This window comes from Protopterus annectens, chromosome 16.part0 (assembly GCF_019279795.1).
Source record: "Protopterus annectens isolate FY-2018-M chromosome 16.part0, PAN1.0, whole genome shotgun sequence".
Classification (NCBI taxonomy): domain Eukaryota; kingdom Metazoa; phylum Chordata; order Ceratodontiformes; family Protopteridae; genus Protopterus; species Protopterus annectens.
Window position 1 is genome coordinate 376,788,224 of NC_056750.1, and position 23,425 is coordinate 376,811,648.

Here is a 23,425-nt window from a genome sequence, read left to right on the forward strand (position 1 = left end):
CCCTTCTCATTTTGTAGGTTTGTTTGTTAAAATTTCCCCACTTGTATACAGCGGTGGTGTAGAGTTTGGGAAAAAACAGAGGGGAAGGTGTTTGCTTAGTTTATAGTGGTGTGTTGGGCTGGGCTGGTCTGCTACCTGTGTAATTGGCTGGTTCTGATACATTTCACCTGCCAGCTAAGCTAGTTCTCCTTTTACCTTCCTACTGCTGCTTTCCCTTCCCTTTGCCTCCCTGTTTAGGCCCAGGGGCGCACCGTGCAAACAGAGTGCTCATATGTGCACAGAGCTGCTATTTCCTGGTTTAACTTCCTTTTTCTTCCTGTAAAACCTAGTGCGCAGTGCACACACCCACTTACATTTTGTAAAGAGTGCTAGGCAGGTTTAGACACACCACTAGCTTAGCTGTGCTAAGCTAGGAACACTCCTGTGCCACAGGGCTCCAATATGCTTACAGTATGCCTGACACCCCCCCCATGATGTCACCTATATCCTAGTCTTGCACCCAGCTATTTATACTCTTACACTCTTGGGACCTGCCTCACACCCTCGGGAAAACTGGGATTCACTATCCTTCCCCTCATTTGCATAGGATTGTCTGCTAATGCACAGTTACATGTCCCACACTGAGCCTCCCCACTTAGCAACCATTACTCACTGGCCAGGCTGTCTTCTGCTGCCATTCACTTGCATGGCAAAATACTGTTTTTAGTTAGAATGGTTATTTTAGGTTTATTTTATTATTTTCCCCCGATCCCATTTGCGTGCCGCTGCCCTATGCTTAAACAGGCGAGATCAGCAAAAAAAAAAAATAAAAGTTTTTTTATTTTTTAAACCGTTTGTAATGCCAATGGCCTTCTACTTGGCCATTGGCATGCTTCCTCAATGATATGCAGCCTTTATTTGGAGCTGTCATAACTCTGTTTTGTAGTTTACAGAAATGTACTCGGTTACTAACCGAGTACATTTCTGCAGACTGCACTTGTCCTGCACAGACAGCTGCCAGCTTCCTGGATTGCATATTACCCTCATTTGCATGGTTTTCACCTGCAAATGAGGGTAATTTGCATACAGGAGATCAGTCTGTGAGGGATTAGTCTAAGAGCTCACGTGCACGTCCGGGAGCTCGTTCCTGGATCGCACGTCAGCCATATTGCCAAAATTAGCTCAGACTAATCCTGCACACTATAAAGGGCTTCATAAATCCAGGGGAATGTCTTTTTATTTAATAAACAGGTCTATGACCAACAGTTGGGTGTGGCGATGGGTAGCCCAGTGGCCATGACATATGGCAATCTCACTCTTGGGAATTGGGAAGATACATTTGTCTTTGATGAAAAAGAGAATGAATATAGATCTAATATTCTATTTTACAAATGTTTTGTTGATGATGTGTTTATTGTATGGCGTGGTATTGAAAATGCACTTGATAATTTTGTATGTTACCTGAACCGGACAACTAACTTTTTGAGTTTTGAAATGAATTTCTCCAGATTAGATATAAACTATTTGGATGTTAAAATTCAATTGGAAGGTTAACGTATGAATACAAGTATCTATAAGAAAGAGGTACATACTAATATATACCTGCATAGGAAAAGTTTGCATGCTGGGCAAATGTTTAAAGGGGTTTTAAAAAGCCAATAGACTGAATACAAATGACAACATATGTGCCAGACAAATGATGGACATGACCCATGAGTTTGTTGAGAGAGGGTATGATGTGGCCCAGTTGGGAAATCTTAGTGATGAAATAATGGCACAGAGATGGAATTAAATTAATCCATATTTTTCAGCTAATGGGCATCAATCTAATAGAAGACTGAATAGTAATACTGCCGAGCACCTAAGGTATACCATGACCTACAGTAGTGGCAGTAGGCCAATTGAAGATATTGTAAAGAGGAATTGGGGTATTTTAAGGGCCCTACCTGGTCTAAACCATCTTGTTGTGGAGAAACCTCTTTTTACATATAAAAACTGTAGCAATCTTAAGCAATGTTTATGCTACAAGAATTTTGCCCTGAATAAGAAAGTAACATCTGGTTTTAATAGGAAGGGTACATTTTCATGCTTTAATTGTTCATGTTGTCTGGATATTTGTTCATCAAATACTTTCATTCATCCCACAACTATGAAAAAATATTATTTTAAATGTGTAGCTACATGTAATACATCTCTGGTAGTCTAATTAGCTACTTGCAAATCTTGTCCATCATTTTATATGGGAAAATCCACTAGGAAGCTTAAGAACAGAATCATAGAACATAAATCAGACATCCGGAGAGGTGTAAAGATGAATGCTTTAGCCAAGCATGTAAATGATAGTGGTCCTACACATAATTTTTTATTTAAGGTTATAGAGGTCTTAGAACCTAGTTGGAGGAGGGGTGATGTGAACAATAAACTTGAAACCAGGGAATATGATTGGATTATCAGTCTCCAAGCAGACTCCCCACCAGGAATCAATAAGCAGGTCTCACTTAAACCGATTTTGAAACATAAACAACAATGTATAAGGTCCTAATTAGGGTTATTATAAGAATATTTATATATATATATTTTCTATATGTTTTTAATATGTATGACTTTTGTATATGCATATATGTAGGCTATAAAATATGAGTGTATATGCATTTCTTAAGGATTTTATATAAGAAGAATTTTATATAAGAAGAATTTTTAATTAGTGAATGATTAACTAATTATGTTTTGATAGGATGGGTTGTGTCATATGATGCTTTTTGAATGATAAAACTTGTATGTATTTTTGAAACATTTCATAACACTGATGAACGACTTTGTCCGAAAGCTTTGATATCTGTATTAGAATTTGGTTTTTAGCTCAGTGCTTTGAAGCTGCTTTTCATCTTGGCTAAGATCTTAATGCCACAGACCACTGCCTTTCTCATTTTCTAGTAAAAAGGCATACAGAACAGTGACTTAAACGTAATTAGAGAAATGAGTATGTGGACTGGGAGCTTTAAAGGGTCAGCTTTAGAGCCAGATGTCCTCTTTCTATAACCATACTGGAAAAACTAGTACAGAAATAACTTCTAGAACACACAAACAAATACAGGCTACTCACCCACGTTCAGCAGTCCCACTGTAATATACATTACTTCTGATAGAATATGCACTAATATGGATGTAGGCAAACTAACTGGAAATTTATTCATTGACAAGATCCATGAAGGTGGAGCCCTTTAACCTGATTTAACAACTGTCTTCAGTATAGAACTTTTACAAATCCCATCCTGCTACCTTCAAGTCTAGAGCTCTTAAAGGATCAGTTTGTGGCCCCTTTTGTTCTCTCTATTCATAAAAAATCTAAAAGCTCTTCTCCCTCACTTTCTATGAATGCTTAAAGTGGAAGATACTCGTATTTTAAACTAGTACTACTTCTCTGTCTATTCAAGGGATACTTCAAAATTAAATCTTCAGACTCTGGGACTGGACTGAAAGCAATCATCTTGCAATTAATACTCCCAAATGTTTATCAACCCTTTTTGGCACACCACAATGACTCATACCTGCACAGCTCTTATCAATCCTTCATCTCTTCAGTAACCTGTCCTTGGACTTTGTATCCACCCCCATTGTTACCGTACATCACCATGTAGCTACCACTTGTAGTAGATTGCATATGCAACTCAATGCCCATTACAAAATAGGAACCTTACTTACATTCTAGTCAACCCTTGTTAACCAGTGTTCTTCTCCTAAAGTTTGAATATGAGCTGACACTCCTTAAACTCACTTCAGGTTATAACACCATACACCCCAAACAACTGTAAATGACATCTGTTATTTTATCACTCTGTCATCCAGCTATGAACACCATCACCTTTCCCTTAAGAAAGCCCACCTACTTCCTGTTACTGCACCGCTTTTCCCTTAAGAAAGCCCACCTACTTCCTGTTACTGCATCGCCTTTCCCATAAGAAAGCCTACCTACTTACTATTACTGCATATGCCATTCCTCTTCTTGCCTTCCTTACATTTGAATTTCTTTACCAGAATTATTGCTCTCCCACAGTGAGATGGCGCACTGTAAGAAGTAAGTAACTATACTCTCGGGTCTTCAGGCATCACTGGCCCTTCTGTCCTCAGAACTAACTTTGGCCTAGTCATCAGCAAGAAAACATTTCTAAAGTTTTCCTAGCCAAATGGAAACTCCTTCTGCCTCATGTCAGAAATAAAAGCTTATCTTCTGTTCAGAACCTGTGTACTTTAACTACTCATAACTGCTGTAGTTACAATGACACTACTGCAGTCCACCAACTATTGTATGCAGTATTATTGAACGTTTCTTGTTTCCTGTCTTTGCTCACATGCTATTAGACAATAATAGGTACCACCTATTATAAATCATTTACTGTCTTTAATATGACTAGTAAACCTCAGGCCTACTTTTGTTTCCGTGTTACTTTTTACCATAACTATTGCATGATGTGCACAAACTACATTTTTTAAAGTAACTGAAGGCCTATTTCTGTGTTAGCTGTGATTGTGACTAAAAGGGTTTCCAGTGCAGGCCACCTGCATGGATAACAAATAAAGCCAACAAATAACCAAACAAACATAAATGAATAAATAGTACTCTCCAGCAGTTGTATTTCAGCACGTGTATCCAGCAGGCCATTGATAAAATCTTCCATATTTTTGAAATACCTGTTCATTTCTCCCATCAATCCCTGCAGCCCCCAAGTGCTGGGGACCATGTGGTTTCTTCTTTCTTTTAAGCACTGTTTGACTTCCTATTCTGTGGCTAGAAGTCAGCTCAGCATTCTGACAAGAGTCCACATGGAATCTATCAGATCACCCACATCGCAGACCAGACAGCTCATCCTCCTTATTCTGTCATGCAAGTCTGATGTAATCCCTTAGAGGCGACTTTGTGTGTTGCATAAAATTTAGTAGCCCAGCTAATTTCTGATGTATAAATTGCATCCGTGTTTGGGAAGCCACGTGGCCTTCATCCTCCCCTTTCCTGCATTGGAATCCAAAACATGTGATCAGTATCTATGTCTCCCTTTTGCCCAGACCTTAGTCACCCGGTCATTTAAACAGTTACTTGAACTCTTTTCCTCACAGGAGACTATACCCATAAAATGAGTTAAAATATCTAATTTTCTCATATGTTTTTTTGAAGGCAATATAACCAAACATTCCCAGAAAAAGAAAATAAATATTGATCATTTTTTCTAATTTTCTTTAAGGGTTAACTCAGCAGTACAGTGCCTGGGACACTAATTACAGTCTATGGCATCCCACCCAAATGGACATCCTATCAACTGTAATCGCAGATGTTTATGTTTCTAACAACAGGTCTTCCTAAAAGGAGCATGACACTTAATGATGCAGTTGTCAGTGGTCAGCAGTTAAATAGAATAATTTGGACTTATTCATTTGTGTAAACAATGCCAGAAATATAACGATAAATGCTTAGATAATGATATGATGATATAAATGGAATGATTGTACCTGTTGTTGGATTGTATGCCTTTGACAGTAGTGTAATGATGTTATTATTGCTTCTAGACAATGAAAAAGCACTGCTACGAACAATGTTTATGCTGGACAAATTCTTGGGCACACCTCTGGAGCATGAGCTTAAGGCAGACCCCAATTTAAAAGTTTCCAAGAGGCTGTACCTGGATGGAGATGAACTGACCTTGGCCGACTGCAACTTACTGCCAAAACTACATATTGTACAGGTAGGCAACTATGATATAAGCCAGGGTCCTAAGTAGTTGAAAACAATTTGCAGCAGGAGTTTTATTCCAGCACAATGGTTGAAAAGATATCATTATTCAAATACTTGCTGAAAAGTTCAGTTTTACAATCACAACAATGTACCAGGGCAGTGCTTTTTGCAGAGATAGTGGTCCTTCACTTGTGGAAGAAACATTTATCTATAGCTCATGCAATAAAAACAGTTACAATAAGCTAGTAATGTATTATGAGTGATATTGAAGGTTCTTTATGACTTCATCACCTTCATAGTAGGAACATATAAGTAGGATTTGGTGCCATGGATATCTAACACTTGAGTGCAGTAGGTGTCCTGCAAAAATGATTTTTAACTTATTATTTTTGATTAATTCTGTTTACAGTTCTGGGTTCAGATCATTTGCTCTTCTGTGCTTTGCAGCAAAAGTCTCATTTTAAGAATATGGTGCCAAAAGATTAACCTTTTAACTGTTTAGAGTCTGTCCTTCACAGTTATGTTATGATTCCTAGAACCTAACATTATCCAAATGATACTACATAAAGGTAATGAATTGTAGGAACAAACATTAACCAACTGGTGGTGCACAAAGGCACAGGTATTATATCCTACTGGTTTCCAGAGAAGAAGTGCAGTAAAACTGCCTGGAGGCAGGTACACAGCTTAATTCATGGTTCTCCTTCTTAAGTCCTTAAGTCTTTTGGTAACCATTAGCATGATCTATATTGCTGACACAGTTTAAATGGTTTTATAGCTATGTTTAGAATTATTAACACTATTTTAATTATTACAAAGAATCATTCAAAGTAAATACAGTGACATATTAACAAGTCTAACGAGGAGACATGTCAGTACCCCTGACAGCAACCCAGGGTGTTAAAATATGAGACATCACTGGAGGGCTGCTTGATTGGGGGATGAGGTAGCAGCCAATGACTTTCCCCGCATCTCTGTTTAACAAAACATCTTATACAGTGAATAATGTGTGGGGGGAGAAAACTGACATGCTATCAATGCAAATCCCACTAAGGAGACTGCACTGCTTTGGGATAATTAGGGAATTGGAACAATTCATTCCTAGACTCCTACATGGAAGCAAATCAGACTGCATCAAAAAGTGCTTACATAGGTCAGATCAACACTTAACATTAGAGTCTGCGAGAGTTGTCCTCAAACCTTATCACAACCTGAATGTGGCACTTTAGTTAACATTTGGAAACATGATCTCCACCTACCACTGCCTTCATGGGAAAGCACTACAATATGATAAAAAGAGTGCAAAAGACTGATGGTGGGAGTCAGTAGGGTGACTTTAGCACATTGCCTGATGGAAGTGATGCAAACATGGAGGTATTTACAGTATTACACTAAAAGGGGCTTTGGGCACTATGTTAAAGGAAACAAATATTTCACCCTCTCTGTATACCATAAAGGCTGCTCTGAGACAAGGTCTCAGTGAGCATTACCCAGTGACATCACTGTCCCTCTTGTATTATTCCTAATGTTTCTGCTGCCAGGGTCCTGGTTTGGATTACCTGGACACAATGCAGTGGCTGGGCTAGGGAAAGTATGTCACTACTGCTACTAATGATTATGTACAATGAAGAGATTAACAAAATGATGGAACAAATTCATGGTCACAATAAAGTGCCTGTCACTGGGAGGAATGTCACTGTACAGTAGCATAAGAATGAGCATATAATTCTCCATCACAGTAATCATAACAATATGCAGCTGTAGCAGACTCTACCATGTGACACTCTAGTGCAGGGAGAGAGCCGTCTTCCAGATAGTCAGCACTATTACTGCTAGCCAACTCTCCAGCAAACTGAGCATCCTCCTCAACCTGGGTCACATGACGTGCACACAGATACCTCGTGTCTCTCAACCTGGGTCACATGGTGTGCACGCAGACACCTTGTGTCTACTGCTGCAGACAAGCAAGCAAATTAGTTTTACTAGTTAAATTAAAACAGAAACTTACAGTAAATGAAAGGCATTATTCTGCTAATCTGTTAATGCGGCATAAATACATGCCAATTACTTAGCTTGCCAAACAAAAACTATTCCAGGTTTCCAGATCGTGGTCAAAAATGGCACACAGAACATTGACTGCATACTTCTCAACTCAGTGAACTAACCAGGTTACCTCATGAAATTAGACCTCCAAAATAAAATATTGGTTCAGATTGTTAAAAATCAGATGGAGGACTGACCTCCTTCTCTCACAAAGCTTCATGAACTTTGTACCTGAAATATTTGCATTTTCCTTCTCTGTTTGATTTAATCAAGACTTGATAATATAAATACATTTTTCTCTTTACTTGTACAAATTGTATAGGTGTGTGTAATATGTGCATTAACTAATACATGTTTTAAATTTTGCTTTTATTAACTGTAGCTTTAACCATCTGTATCTCTGAGATGCTAATATGTTATATTATCATTTTTGTTTCTAGGAGCTTTTCTCACATGGTCCACTCTGAAAATGGGCTGTTCCCAGTAGGGCTAACCTAATTTAATAACACGCATACACACAGATACACACGTATACGTCTTCAAAATGAACATTACTAAAGTCCATACTGGTTAACTTCGTACAAGCAGATAATACTAGCTTTGTCTTCAGCAAGCTTCTTGCACTAAAATTTAAAATATTGGCATTCTATTGATCAAGTCCCTTCAGTGAAACTGGAATTTCTGTTTATGAAAATTAGTCGTCAATACCAGAATACAGTGTATTATCTTGTGGAAATAATACACCATATCAACTGGGGATTCTTAAAGATTTAACAAAAAACTCAAAGGTTTTGCAACCTTGGAGATTGTTATAATAGTTAAGGGTGTTGTGGAGGGAAAACTCACCCAGATCAGGGAGCTAAGGGTTAGGATTTACATCCACTTAAAACATTTGGTTCTATTGGTTTCTGCTTTGGAGCATCATATGGCAATGCCTGAGCATCAAAAATGTTGAAAACTAATGCCCTAAACACAGAAGGACAAAAAAGTAAACTGCAAATTTTTTTGCAGGGAGGAAGCCTCCCACCGCATTCCTCAGAGTGTGGGGGAGGGCAAGTCCCATACCTTAAAAATACACAGACACACAGACACACACACACACACACACACACACACACACACACACACACACACACACACACACACACACACACACACACACACACACACACACACACACACACACACACACACACACACACACGCACACACGCACACACACACACACACACACGCACACACGCACACACACACACACACACACACACACACACACACACACACACACACACACACACGTACATATAAACACAACAGTCACATCAAGTGGAAGAAAGGAGAAATCTCAAAAAAGAAGGGAACGGCTGCCAGTGCACTCTCTGAAATGACATCAGTTGTATGGAGAACAACAATTGGATTCTGTGTTCCTCAGCGTCTTGTGCTTTGGGCAGATAATACTTGAGGAACTTCTGTTCAACAACTGTTAGCTACGCCATTCCAGTGCGGTGAATTTGGCTAACTGAATTTCACTGAAAAGTGACTATGTTAATCAAATTATATCTAAAGGAGAGTAGTATTTACATTTCATAAATAACCATTTTATCTGAATATTATAGTCATTGTTTACAGTTCTTGAGTGTCAAACAGAAAAATTGAAAGCTGCAAGTTAAGAAAGTTTTCATTATTTGCTGAAATGTCAATAAAACTGCACAAAGAAATGAAATGGTGTGCAGCACTGCCGTTATACATGTTTAAATTTATTTATTTTATTTTATTTTACATTTGTTAACTGGGAAATTCCAACTGGACCAGGTCCATTTACAGAGGAGGCCAGGAGAGAAAAGCTCCGAAACATTGTTAAAAAAAAAAAAAAAAAACAAGAGAAGCAAATTTATACAGTGTTATACAAACGTCATTTAAATAATACAACATGAAGTTAGACATTTTCCCAAACAAACACTGAAAATATATAAAATAAACTGGAAAAAGACATTTTCCAGGAGAAACAGTCAGGAATTCCATTTAATGTGCAGGTCTATAATGATTGTGATAAAAAGAGGAGCAATTGCCCGCTATGAGAAGTAGCAACTAATAGCCAAAGTTATTGGCTGGGTTTAATACCATAGAGGGTTAAAGTGAGTAGATTGAAAATAGGGAAAAGGAGGGAAATGGGAGAGTAAAAGTTAAGTGATACAAGGACATAACCAGGTGTTTAGTAGATGTGATTTGACAGAGTTTTTGAATTGTGGGGTGGTAGAGGCAGTGGTCAGAGAATGGGGGAGGGAATTTCAGTTTTTAGCAATAATGTGGGAAAAGACCACTTTGCCTGCAGTATTGTTTGCCTTGGAGATGCAGAGAAGAGATTTGTCACTAGATCAGCAATGCCAATTTGCAGTGTAATGGGTAAGACGATTGGATATAGATGTTTTTTTTTCAGGGTACTTAAGGATGTTATATGCAGTAATTAGTTGGTAGTTAAGTAGCTGTGGTAACTCTAGCCATTTTAGTTATTTTAGTGCAACACAGTGATGTGTTCTGTAACTGGAGTTTGTAGCAAACTTGGCTATCTTACTGTAACATGATTCTAGCTTGTTTAGGTCAGTTTTTCTAATATGGGTGAAAATAGGTGCTACGTACAGTAGTGTGGACAGAAGGTGACTCCGGCAAGGGTGACTCTTGCTTGGTGTGAGAGAACATTTTTGTGCCTATATAGTGCGCCCATTTTTTTGTGAACCAATTTGATGGTTTGTGAGATGTGGATATCAAAGTGAAGATTGTTGTCAATTTCAATACCAAGAAGTTAGGTGCGGTCAGAAGGGGAGATGGTAGCGCCATTTTTAGAGGTGATGGAAAAGGAGAGGAAAGCTTTTGATTTGTCAGGGGAAAATAGTAGTAGTTTTGTCTTATTGGGGTTTAGGATTAGTTGGATACCTGAGATCCATTTTTTCTACAGAGTTAAAGGTTTCCTGGGTACGTTGCTGTAGAATGGTGGGAGATGAGGCAGTGCAGATCAGGGTTGAATCATCAGCTTATTGAATAAGTGTGTCATGCTGGGTAGAGCTATTCAGGTTATTTGTGAAAATAGAAAAGAGAAGTGGGCCCAGTATAGAGCCTTGTGGGACTCCTATGGTAGTTGGAAGTTGGGGGGATAGTGCTCCTTGCCATTGAACAGATTGTTGCTTGTCAGATAGGTAGCTTCTGAACCAGGCTATGGTAGATGGGGTTGAAAGATAGTGAGCCTAGAGAATCTAGCAGAATGGAGTGACAGACCATGTCAAATGCCTTTGAGAGGTCCAAGAAAATGGCTGATGTATATTTGTTGTTGTTCCTGTGAAGGTTAACTAGATTAGAGAATGCAAGAGCAGTGGTTGTGCTGTGATGAGGGCGGAAGCTATGTTGTGTGGTAGAAAGGAGCTGATGTGTGTTCAGGAATTTCATGACTTGCAAATGGATGCATTTCTCTAGAATTTTAGATAGAGCGCATAAGATGGCAGATGAAGAGGAATAATATAAGATATTTTTCAGAGTTTGGGAATATAGGATTCCTGTATGGAGTGGTTGATTAGGATGGAAATGGGGTAAAGATAGAGAGTCAGAGGCCATTTTTATGAAGGTAGCATGTAAGTTATCAGCTGCAAGGGTGGTGGTTTTAAGTTTTAGAAGGACTTTCTTAATTGTAGAGGTGGGGACAGGTGATAGAGTAAAGAAGGGAGTCTTTTCTGGTTGATTGGTTTGGGTATGTGATGGACTATGATTGGTTAGCTGGCTGGATAGAGCCAGGATGGATTTTGTGTATAGTGGTTAAATTGAGTGGCTATGTTTAAATTACTATCTGTTGAGTTTGGAGCTGGAGTAGTGGTTTTGCCTGGTTTTAGTAAGACGTTAATAGAATGCCAGAATTTTTGTGGATTTTTTGAGTATTTGTTTTGAGCACTGAGGAAGTAATTTTGTTTATTTTGTTTAGTTTGAGCTTTGGCCTGATTTCTAATCTGTTGGTAGTTTTGCTTGGAACTGGTGGTATTTTCTCTTTTCCAGATTTTCCAGGCTTTATCTCTGGCTTTTAGTAGGTCTCTAGTGTCCCTACTTAGCCAAGGTGTATAGTTAGCTTTCACTCTAATTTTCCTACTCAAATGATGTTCAGCACTCTTTATACAAGCATTTATTAAAAAAAAACATACAGAGGTATGGAATCAAATAGCAGTGTTACATACCAGCTGGCTTCACTGGACATAACAAACACCCACAAGGAAAATCCCCCTCTTCCTGTATCTGAATATCATATTATAATAAATAATATCACTGAATCACCAGGTTCCACACACACCCTGGATGATGTTAACAGCAGAAGTGGCCTATGTTACACTTGCTTGAAGGCAGAGGGAGACAATAAGCCTACCCTGTGTGCCCTTTTAAGTCCATTTCCACATTCCCCTTTGCTTTTATGCACTTGTCCCATGACCTCTTAAATGTCTCCGTGGATTCCCTCTTCACCAACCCTTCTAGTAGTGCATTCCATGAGACTGTCATTGTCTATGAGGTAAAGTACTTTTGGAAATCTAGGGAATATTTAAACCCTACACTCTGCTACCTGTACCCTCTCCATTCTCCTCTCTCCTTTCTGTTCAGGACAGCCCATGAACATCTTCCTGATGTGGTTTCATGTATCGTGCTCCCTTTATGTCTTCTGGCCTCAGGTTAGAAGAGTTCAAGGTCTTGCAGTTTCTGGTCATGTCGATTCCCCTCTTTTTCCCAGATTTTTCCGATAGCTTTATTCTGGATTCATTCCAGCAGCACACTTTTTGTGTTATTCTTCTCCTTCTGTCTCTTCATTATTTTAGTCACTGTACCTAGTTATACAAGCTATTTTGTTTCTGATGTTGCACTTAAGCAGGGGACTTGTGAGAACTGATGCCCTGCAGACTGTCTTCAAGTAAGGCTTAATTCTTACTGTCAGTGAATTTCTCTGGACTTGAAAGTAGCTTTGTTAATATTTTGCAAGAAGTCTTCATCAGCCAATTGGGAATCATAAAATTTGTTAAACTGATACCTGCTAAAAAGTGAGACATTATTAGCTCTTATTTTCTCTGCCATTCCAAAAGTAGCAAATATTTTCAAGAGTTGGAATAATTGCATGTGAAGATATAGAGTATAGTGATTCTGGAACTTGGAGATGTGAATGGTTATCAATAAATAATAGGTATTCTCTGTGGTACACTAGTCCATAGAATCTATATAAATTAGCCCATTGTTATTTTAAGAATTCTGGCATCTGTCTTTGAACAGTATTATTTTGCTTTGCATTGATTAAGTATGGCAAACAGTCTATAGTTGTTTCAGATTCATTCACAGTCCTTCTGTTTTACACCTGACATTCTTGTATCATGTGTACATTTTCCTCTTTTGTCTCATATTTTCCTCTTTCCCTACTGCCATTACAAATTAATCAATGAACTCTGCCAGTCCCAGTTGATTTTCTAGGTTAGAACTCAACAGATTGTATTATTTTCATTCTAGCACATGAAAAAATGTTTTCATTGTTCTTCCTTTTACACTAACATCTTTTTCAAAGGTAATAGCTCTTCAAAATTGTATATGAAGACTCTTCTTTTGAATTTATGGAATACTGATCTTAGCCTTAACAAGTACACTCCATTTGTTAATAAACTCACTGTGACACCCCAGTACTGGCCCAGTAATCAAGGGGCCTCAATCCGCACCACTGGCAATAGCGGGGGATGTGCACACTGGGAGGAGGACAAGTACACAAACAGTAAAGCTCAATTTCCCTTAACAGCACACAGAGATGACAGTCAGTCTGGGGCTGGTTTCTCTCTCTTTCACCAGATCCCCAATAAGACTCCCCACTGGCACAGCTATAGAGTTGAGACCTCAGCTTTGTGGCCAAGCTAAGACCTCCAGCACCCTCTCTGTCCAACCAGTGCTTCATGTCCCTGCCCAAGTAGCTGACTCACACACACTTTGAGATTTGATTTACACACGCGCACACACACACACACACACACACACACACACACACACACACACACACACACACACACACACACACACACACACCTGGGAAAGGCTGGCACAGGTTTATTAGCTATGCCCCCTTCTGCCCAGACTATAAGGTAGTTGTCCTGCCACCAGCCACTACTTATCAGCTACTTTAAGGCCCTTAGCAAATGGTGCCCAATCTTACTGTGTAATGTTACTATAAATCCAAATGGTAGTTTGACCAAGAACAAAGCTATTAGGTGTGACCCACAGTGCCACCAAACACATATGCAAGTACTCTTGGAGCTTAAATATGTTTCACAAATAACAGCCACAAAGATAGGTTTAAATATATTTAATAATAAATAATAAAAGTACAAGAAAATACTCAGTAAATCATCACAGTAACTTTAGAGTTCCAAATCACAGGAAATATTTAAAACAACATTGCAGGACAGTCTCAAATAAATATAGAAAACATCTAAACTAATCTTTACTATATTCTTTAGTGAATCTAAAAGAAAATACTGTACCCTAGTTAGCTTACAGCAAGGCAAGTGTAGATATCATGAGTGGATGTTTCCACATTAAAGACAAAATACAAAATGTACAGTCTCTCTCTCAGAGCGTTCTTAAATTAATATCAAATAATACTGCTAGGATACTTACAGCATGCTATCACTTTTTGTCACCCAACTTCAGTTCCCAGGCTCAACAACCATTGCTAGAAACTGCTAGCATTTAGCATCTCCCTGTAAAAATATATAGCCTTCAGATGTTTGCAACTGGAAGACATAAAAAAAAAAAACACTTCTGCATCTCAAGCCTAGTAATTTTCTCTCTTTCAAGCCAACACACAGAGTCCCCTAGTATAGACATCCTGTCTCCTGTTGACTGAAACTGTAAGATAACATCTCTTGTTTATGGCCCAGCAATAAAGTATTTCAATCTCAACCATTCTTAAGTTTTGCAAGTTAATCTTCTCTGTTCCAGTAGGGTACACTGTGGATACATCTTTTAAGCTCAGTACTGTACAAACCTTGTTCAACACTTTTGCCCCAGAAGTTTGATACACACATAACATACAGTTCTAATATAGTGGTAACACAAACAATTGCATCATGCTGATATTCACAAATGACATATAAATATTTACAAAATTCCAGATAGCTGGGCTGGCAGTATCTCCTTCTGTCACACTTCTATATAAATCATATTAATATTCACAAATGACATAGAATTATTTACAAAATTCCAGTGAGCTGAAGTGGCAATATTTCTTTTTGTGACACTCACTATCAGTCCTTTGTCACCATCTGCACTTGTTTCTAATACCCTCACTGTTATTTCTGGCCTTTCTGCATTGCTATTTTTTCTATATATTGTATACATGTGGATTCCTTCACTGGTGCCCATTTTCTCCACATATCTGTGATGGCTTTCTATTATACTTACACATTTCTGTTATTCTGTCTTCTTGACTGTCTTTCTAAAATCTACTTCTTTCTCTATTTCCCTTCATCTCTCATACTTCTGCTTCTGCAGATAGACTAACACACACATATCATACACTTGTTCTCCTGATACGTGTAATAATAAGAAACTTATTCTATCCGTGTGTGCTGCTTAATCCATTCATTCTCTGTTTAGCAATTTAATCTAATCTGGGATTGCATGGGAGCTGAATCCTGTGTTAGCACTCAGCGGACAAAAAGCATACACCCTCATCCTGAAGAGGGCACTAACCCATACAGTCCTAAAATCTAGAGACCCAGTTTGACAAATGTAAAATTATAGTCTGTGCACCAAGCATTATCAAGTAATGATAGACTATAAAGTTCAACAGCTGTTTTTGTTATTTCATATGTACTTAAATCTTAAACCTTTTTTATTTACTGTCATTATATGCCTTTCCTCTTGTATACTACATTTAAGTGGCATAAGTTTTTAATGTTTGTAAAAAGCATCTCAACTTTGAAGTTTTTCCTTGATTGCAATCTTCTGTTCTTTATCTCCATTTGTTCTGAAAAAAATGTATTTGTAACCATATAATGCTGATAAAATTCACCTATCGGATTCCATGTTTTTTTTCATGAAGGAGAACATTTAGTTAATACTTTTTGCAATGGTAAATAGTTTACCTCATTGACAGTTTTGATATTGTCATGTTTGAGGGCCTGATAATGAGGTAATACAGAAACCTACTCTTCAGTATGTTTGGCTTAGCTGGGCTGTGAATATAAAGGGAATAAATGGTGCACAGACTCAGGTATTGCACAGAGGGATACATATTTTCAGAGGCATAAAACAATATCAAAGGATAGGATAGATTTCATGGCACATAGTCCATTTTAATGGATGAGAAAAATTCATACTTAGAAATATGCCTATTCAGTAACTATCCTGAATTTATCTAAGATATCCCTTTAAGAATTTTTACTTTAAAATGTCAGTTCCAATTCTAAAGCAGTGCAAAAAAAGTTATATAATTGGATCCACACAGAATTCATAAGACTTCACTTATTAGATGTTCCTCCTGATCCATCCTTGTCCAGTCTTATACTCATATTATGGATCTGTCTTATACTCATATCATGGACCAGTCTTATACTCATATCACTGACCTGTCTTATACTTATATCACAGACTAGTCTTATACTCATATCATGGAACAGTTCTGAATTGTACTTGCATTTCTATATGGACAATACACTGTCAAAGCCATACTGAATCTTTCCTAATTCTGTAAGCACATACCCTTGTTTAGCCACCATCATATCTCATCTTACTGAACTCCCATTTCCTAAGTATGGCTGCTGGATTACATCTCCTTCTGAAAACAGTACTATCCATCCTTCTGCTGCAAAGTTCTTGTCTCATATATATCTTGGCTTAGGATCCCACTGGTTGCCACAAAAGAGTGAATGGTCGTAGATATCATGTTAGTAATATTATCTATTACATCTGGTCATTGCTTTTGCATTCAATAGACCATTCATTATATGAACATTTCTTAACTGGGATTCAGAAAAGCTTGCCATTCTGCATATGCATTTACTAGTATCATTTCCACAGAGTGGTATGCCCAAGTGTGCCTTTACTAGTATCATTTCCACAGTGTGATATGCCCAAATGAATCAGAGACCACTCTTCTACTACCACTTTATGCTGGAACTGGCTGTGTGGACTGTAGTCTTGCTGGTGAAGGTGAATACAAAAGTGGCAGTCCAGAGGAAGAGCTAAGGCTAATTAACCATGTGCTGTCCCCTAGAAATGGTGTTTGTAGCTCCCAAGATTGTGTGTGTGTGTGTGTGTGTGTGTGTGTGTGTGTGTGTGTGTGTGTGTGTGTGTGTGTGTGTGTGTGTGTGTGTGTGTGTGTGTGTGTGTGTGTGTGTGTGTGTGTGTGTTTTGCAGTGTACCTGTGCAAGCATGATGCATGGTGGGAAGGAGAAACAGTAGCATGTTCTGATCTAACAGTGCAGTATCTAATTCAAAAACATGCTAATTAGCTGTTAATAAGGTGTTTCTCACTGCAGTTTTCCCTTGCCTCTGAACTGAAGATTATCACCAATGTGATAATTGTCAGACTCATGTTATCTGATTAGCATTGGTCACGATAACCTCTCTGATTCCTAGGGTTTGTGTTTTCTCTTGCTATCATGCCTTACGTCAGTAGTATTCCACTGATGCCTTTGTCTTTGAGACACTTTAGTCTACCACCTATCGTGCAGTCGCTGGTTAGTACTTTCTAACCTATGTTAAAACTTCCCTGTTATTTACTATTAATATAATAATACTTTACTTTATATATTTTTCTCCACCTGAAATGTAAATTTCTGCTCAAGAATAGCACTGTTGCTCTTATTGGTGGATGCATGTACAGGACTGCAATAAGCAAAATTAAATTAGCTATCTTGTGTTTTAGGGGCTTGTCATAGGAGTTCAACTCTTGGACAATTTTTGAATCCTTTTACAAATGTTATGTCCAATCTATGGCTGTGTTAGATAATAGGTGAAAAATGCTTAATAACATTTTGATACGCAAATGCCTTACAATTTTCATATTGTGGACAATTACTACTAGGAATTTGCTCAAGAATGCTATCTCTTGCAAAACTTGTTCTGAGTGTTGCTATCTTTTTAATTGTCATTGATTCCATGTAATGTAAATGATTTCAGGTCACTCTGACGTTTGTCTAGGACCCAAAATGTCAATATTGTTACATTGTCCTGGAAGCATGTGAACATTCTCAACACTGGATGGTTACTGATAATGGTGCATTTCGAAGCATCTGACACCCCACACAACTTCTGATTAGATCAAATTTCTCCTTATAAGTATCAGACAAGATACTTCACATCTACTGTTCCCAGATACTCACCATGTATTAGTTTCTTCCCCTGGATAACTACTTTAGAGTCATAGAATAAGATTTCTTGGCATACAGACCGCTGATCTCCACCAGCATAATCAGTGTGCAATAACTTAGGACTGCTTGTTGCAACTCTTACAACTAGTATCCTGATTAACAAGTGTGCCATTCCTGATTTCTATACCATGACAACAATTGTTATTGGTAACTGTATGATAACAGATATTAGGTAGGCTTCCTCTATGAAAGGCTGACTCACAATCATTTGTAAAACTGCTTTTTGATCACAACTGATTGAGAACATGGGCCCCCGACACAATCCCTGCTAATTTTGTAGAGTTTTAATTGCATTTACTGTTTAGGACTACACACTCAAGTGTGTTAGCCTTTTCTGTGTTTATTTATTGTATTATTGCATTGCTTAGCCTGTTTCAACAACAAAAAAAATATATATATACTATCTTGTTTGCTCGTTTCTCACCTTTTCTAGCCAGTCCATATCCCAGGCTTTGCTTGTCTCAGGACTTTATTTTCTGTGCTCAGAGCTATCCAGACCTTGCTGTTGTAGAGGGAAATCCTACTGCCTACCAATGGGACTGGTGAGCATTGTACTGCCTACCTAACACTAGAGGGGTGGTTTCCAGCTCTGAAATTGTAATTTTATTAGCCTTTTTGGGCTGATTTCTATCCCTTTCAACTTTCTGGGTTAAAAACGTGTGTGTTTGCACATTTTTCACATCGTGCAGCACTGCGAGGCTACAGTTAAACTATTCCAGGTGCCAGAAAGTCTGTTCTTCAAATTTTCCCTTAAAACTAGCTGGTTTCTCAGTAGTAGCACTAAAATCTGAACCCCTGTGACTAGCACTTACTCTAGAACCTGCTGGAAAGCACTAGGAATCCTGAAACTGATACAAGCACTCAGCTCTCCTTGTCAATAAGGAGAAATTAATCATAGGCACTAAACAGTCTATAATTGCAAAGTACCTTGCAAAGGTAAGGGAAAACAGCTCTTAAACTTTACAAAAAAGCACCTAAACAGGCATGTCCAAGGGTCAGCTTCCGGTGATTTCTCCTGCCCACCTGGTGAATCTGGGCATACTGGGGCAATGCAGCAACTGCCTCATGTACACAGACAATCCTCTCCTCCTACCACCCAACACTACAACCTGCGAGAGATGTACTTACACAGCCAAACTGGAAGCAAAGCTCTCTCCGGTCAAGATTGTGCTAGACAGTCAATCGGAGAAGGCTAACACCTGCATTACAACTCTAGCAACTCATAGCCCTTCAAAACCGACACTATCAACACCCACACATAGCAACAATAAACCCACATATGGGGATGCCCTTAACATTAACCTGCCCAAGCAACAAGGACCGCCGAAGCCGAAATGCAAACAAACACCAGTCACAACCAAAATGACACATAGCTCACAACACCAGTGTGCCACCCAACAACAGCCCCTAAGGCAAGACAATGTACCCAACACTTTAGTCATAGGTGACTCTATAGTCAGGCACACTGATGTCCCACTCACAAGGCTGAACAAGCAGAAAATTACAGTCAGCTGCCTGGTGGGTGCCAGGATTCGTCACATAATGCATGCACTCAAGTCACTCCACAACAAGTACAAATACGACTCTGTCATTGTCCATGCTGGAGTGAATGACTTGAGACGTACCTCCCTGGACTACATGAAAAGAGACATGGAAGAGCTCTTGGATCATGTGACCCAGGCAGGTATGACCCTAGCCCCGAGTAGCATCCTGCCTTCGCCCAGAATGATACCACAATATAAGGACAAATGATTGACTTCAACAATTGGCTAAGCTTCTGGTGTCATTCAAAGGGGATCCAGTATTTTTCTGCCTGGGAAGACATGATCGACAAACCACGATGCTTTGCCAGAGATGGTCTGCACTTGTCACCCCTGGGATTCAGGTTACTGGCTAAAGCTCTTGCCACCCCTATGGTGCATTTTTAGGCAAGGTTCAACGGATAAAACCACCACCGTAACAGATACAAGCATGCAAAATCTGAAGGTAATGCTACTCAATGCTAGAAGTCTAAACCTCAAAATGCACTCTCTCGAGGCACTCCTAAAAATGGAGAACATTGATATCTGTGCAGTGACTGAGACTTGGTTCAAGGCTCCAGACAGCATCCCTGCAATACCAGGCTACAATTCTTACCACACTTTTCAGCCACAAAACCAAGACCAAAACACTAAAGGTGGAGGAGTGTCCATATTCACCAAGGATATTCACACCTCCAGGCTAGTTGCCCAACACAATGCATCTGAAATTCTCCAGGTGCAACTAACACTAGGTAAGACAGCAATCCAAATTGTAGCTTGCTACAGATCCCCCACCATACCCCAAGATTCTCACTACACCTTCCTAAACATACTGGAAAATATTAAGATACAACCAAACACCCTAATACTGGGTGATTTCAACTACCCTGCCATTAACTGGGAAAACTACTTGGGTACCAACTCCTTTTCCCAATGGTTCTTGGAATTCATAAATTCCAATGCCCTGGATCAACTACTCCATTGTCCCACCAGGGGCTTCAATATCCTACACCTGGTCATTACCAACATGGGAGATAGACGCTCCACATCAGTGGTCACCCCCTCATTGGTCAGGTCTGACCATAAGCAAATCACCTTTGACATCCACATCCCACCCCCACCCCCCCAGTAAAGAAACCTCCTTAAAAAACTTCTCCAAAGCCAATTTCATGCTACTAAAGTCAGAAGTGACAAACTTCACAACACCCACGCAGACGGGATCTGGAAGTTCGACTGCAGAATCCTGCACTAAGGCACTGTACGAGCACATCCACTCGTGCATGAATCATGCCATCCCAAATAGAATCAAGATGCTCTTCTCCAAAAAAAGAAAGACAATCTGGTGGTCCCCTGCTATAAACAAACTATAAAACAGAAGGAAGAAACTGTTGCAGAAAAGAGAAAAATCCCAGGATGCAAAAAACTCCCTCACCAGCCTCAGTAAGAAGCTGAGATTCCTCATAAAATCCTCAAAAGCTAGTTACGACAATAAAATTGCCAAAGATTCCAAAGACAACCACAAGGCATTCTATAGTTATGTCAAAAATCTAAATGGCAATGCTCAGATCTGCTCTGAGCTACAACAGAATGGCATTAAATATACTGATCCCAAGGATATTGCCAATATCCTGGCAGATCGATTTAGTGCCAACTTCACCCCCCTCTCACCTCCTAAAGGGCCCATCTCAATACCAAAAGATTGCCAAATTCCGATAATCACAGCCACACAGGTAGAAACAGTACTCTCCAAAGCTAAGAATACAGCATCCATGGGACCAGATGACATCCCAGGCTGTGTACTACATGAACTACAAAATTAACTGGCACCCCACCTAAGTGTCATGTTTAATCATAGCCTCACCTCAGGCTTCTTGCCCACTGAGTGGCGCACAGCTACAGTTATCCTGCTCCACAAGGGAGGATCCGCCTTGGATCCTGGGAACTACCATCCCATCAGTCTGACAAGCCTGATCTGCAAGGGCATGGAACGCATTATCATGGAACTTATAAACAAAGACATTGGCAAGCTTCAAACACTGGACCCCACCCAGTTTGGGTTTGTGAAGGGCCAATCTTGTCTCCTGAATCTGATTGACTTCTTCAAATCGGTCTCCAGAGCTGTGGACGAGGGTAAGGCGGTCCACACAGCCTATCTGGACCTCGCCAAGGCCTTTGACGTCATCCCCCACTCTAGAATCATAAACTTACTAAGCTGGGCATAAATCCCTATGTCACTCGATGGGTTGCCAACTGGCTTACTGACAGAACCCGGACTGTAAAAGTAGCTGACTCCAAATCCAGCTACAGACAAGTGACAAGTGGAGTACCTCAGGGTTCAGTCCTGGGACCACTCTTGTTTGGCATCTACTTCTCTGAAGTACAGGCCAACACTAAGGGACTCTGGCTAACAAAGTTTGCAGATGACTGCAAACTGGGAGCCATTATTGAATCCCCAAATGATGTGGATATTCTACAAAAGGGCCTTACAGAAACAGATAACTGGTGCCAGAGCCATGGGCTCAAGCTTAATGCCAAGAAATGTGTAGTTATCCCTTGAACTACATAGGTGGCAGGACACTAAACATCGAAAGTGTGATGAAAGACTTAGGGACACAAGTGGACAGTGGTCTCACTTTCGATAACCACATCACCACAACAGTCAGGAAATCATTCTATGTGGCACACCTCATCACTAAGAGCTTTTCATCCAGAAAAAAGGAGGTCAATGTCCCACTGTACTCATCCCTCATTAGACCCATTATAGAGTATAATGCCCCATTTGGTATGTACCTCACAAGACATCTGCAACAGCTGGAAAGGCCACAAAAATACCTCACTAAAACAATCACAGGCCTAAAGCAGATGCCATATGCTGACCGTCTAAAAAAACTCCAGTTATACTCTGTGGCATATCGTCTACTCAGAGGTGATCTCTGCTTAACATGCAAGGCCATGTCAAACCCTGAGCTGTTGGACATGCTCCACTTAAAGAAATCCCAATCCCTCAGAGCCACACGCTCCAGGGATCTAAACCGTATCATCACAATGAACAAAACATGCTGGAGGGATAGGTTCCTGACCCAGAGACTCCCCATACTCTGGAATAGACTGCCCATACATGTCAAGCAGAGCGCCTCATTGGCCGTCTTCAAAAGGAACCTTGATGATTGGATGGGAGATAGGAAATTCACCCCGGGGATCATATCAGTCGTCCTGCTAGACAGGGGCCTAGAGAAGTAGATATTGTGGGAAGAAATTTCCAGGGAATTGTTATAGCTAGGCTTGCATAGGCCTTAGGGCTGATAGCCTAGTACCAACCTATGAACCTATGAACCATCACACCCCAAGATCTTATATATACTAACTCCATGGTCACACAATAGTGGGGGGAAGGGGAAACTCTACAATAAAGTTCACAGTGGTTATGTACAAACAGCAGTCCAGCAGTGCATAAGAGTGTAACCTTCCGATCTACAGGAAAAAGTGATTGTGACCAGTGGGATTCAACAAACCCCATTGAATTGGCTGTTGATCACCTGCAGGGAAATCATTTAACAGACATGCAATGCAATCACAAATGCTGTTTTTACCCCCTTGTTATGCAGTAACAATGACGGTCTGTCAGTAATAACAGTGTGGACCATCATTGCAACAGGTCAAGTGCCATAATTGATTCTCCATTCTGCAGAGAGAAAACAGCTAGTAAAGCTTGTGATCTGCAATTAGATTGA

At 39.6% G+C, this 23,425-nt stretch overlaps 1 protein-coding gene across 1 annotated transcript in view; it reads left to right on the forward strand.

The window, feature by feature from the left end:
• Positions 1 to 23,425, forward strand: part of LOC122791036 (chloride intracellular channel protein 4-like) — a 266,386-nt gene that overhangs the window by 226,077 nt on the left and 16,884 nt on the right. Inside the window, exon 5 of the mRNA XM_044058811.1 lies at positions 5,539 to 5,714. Coding sequence (XP_043914746.1) covers positions 5,539 to 5,714 — 176 coding nt within the window. The remainder of the gene's footprint in view (positions 1 to 5,538; positions 5,715 to 23,425) is intronic.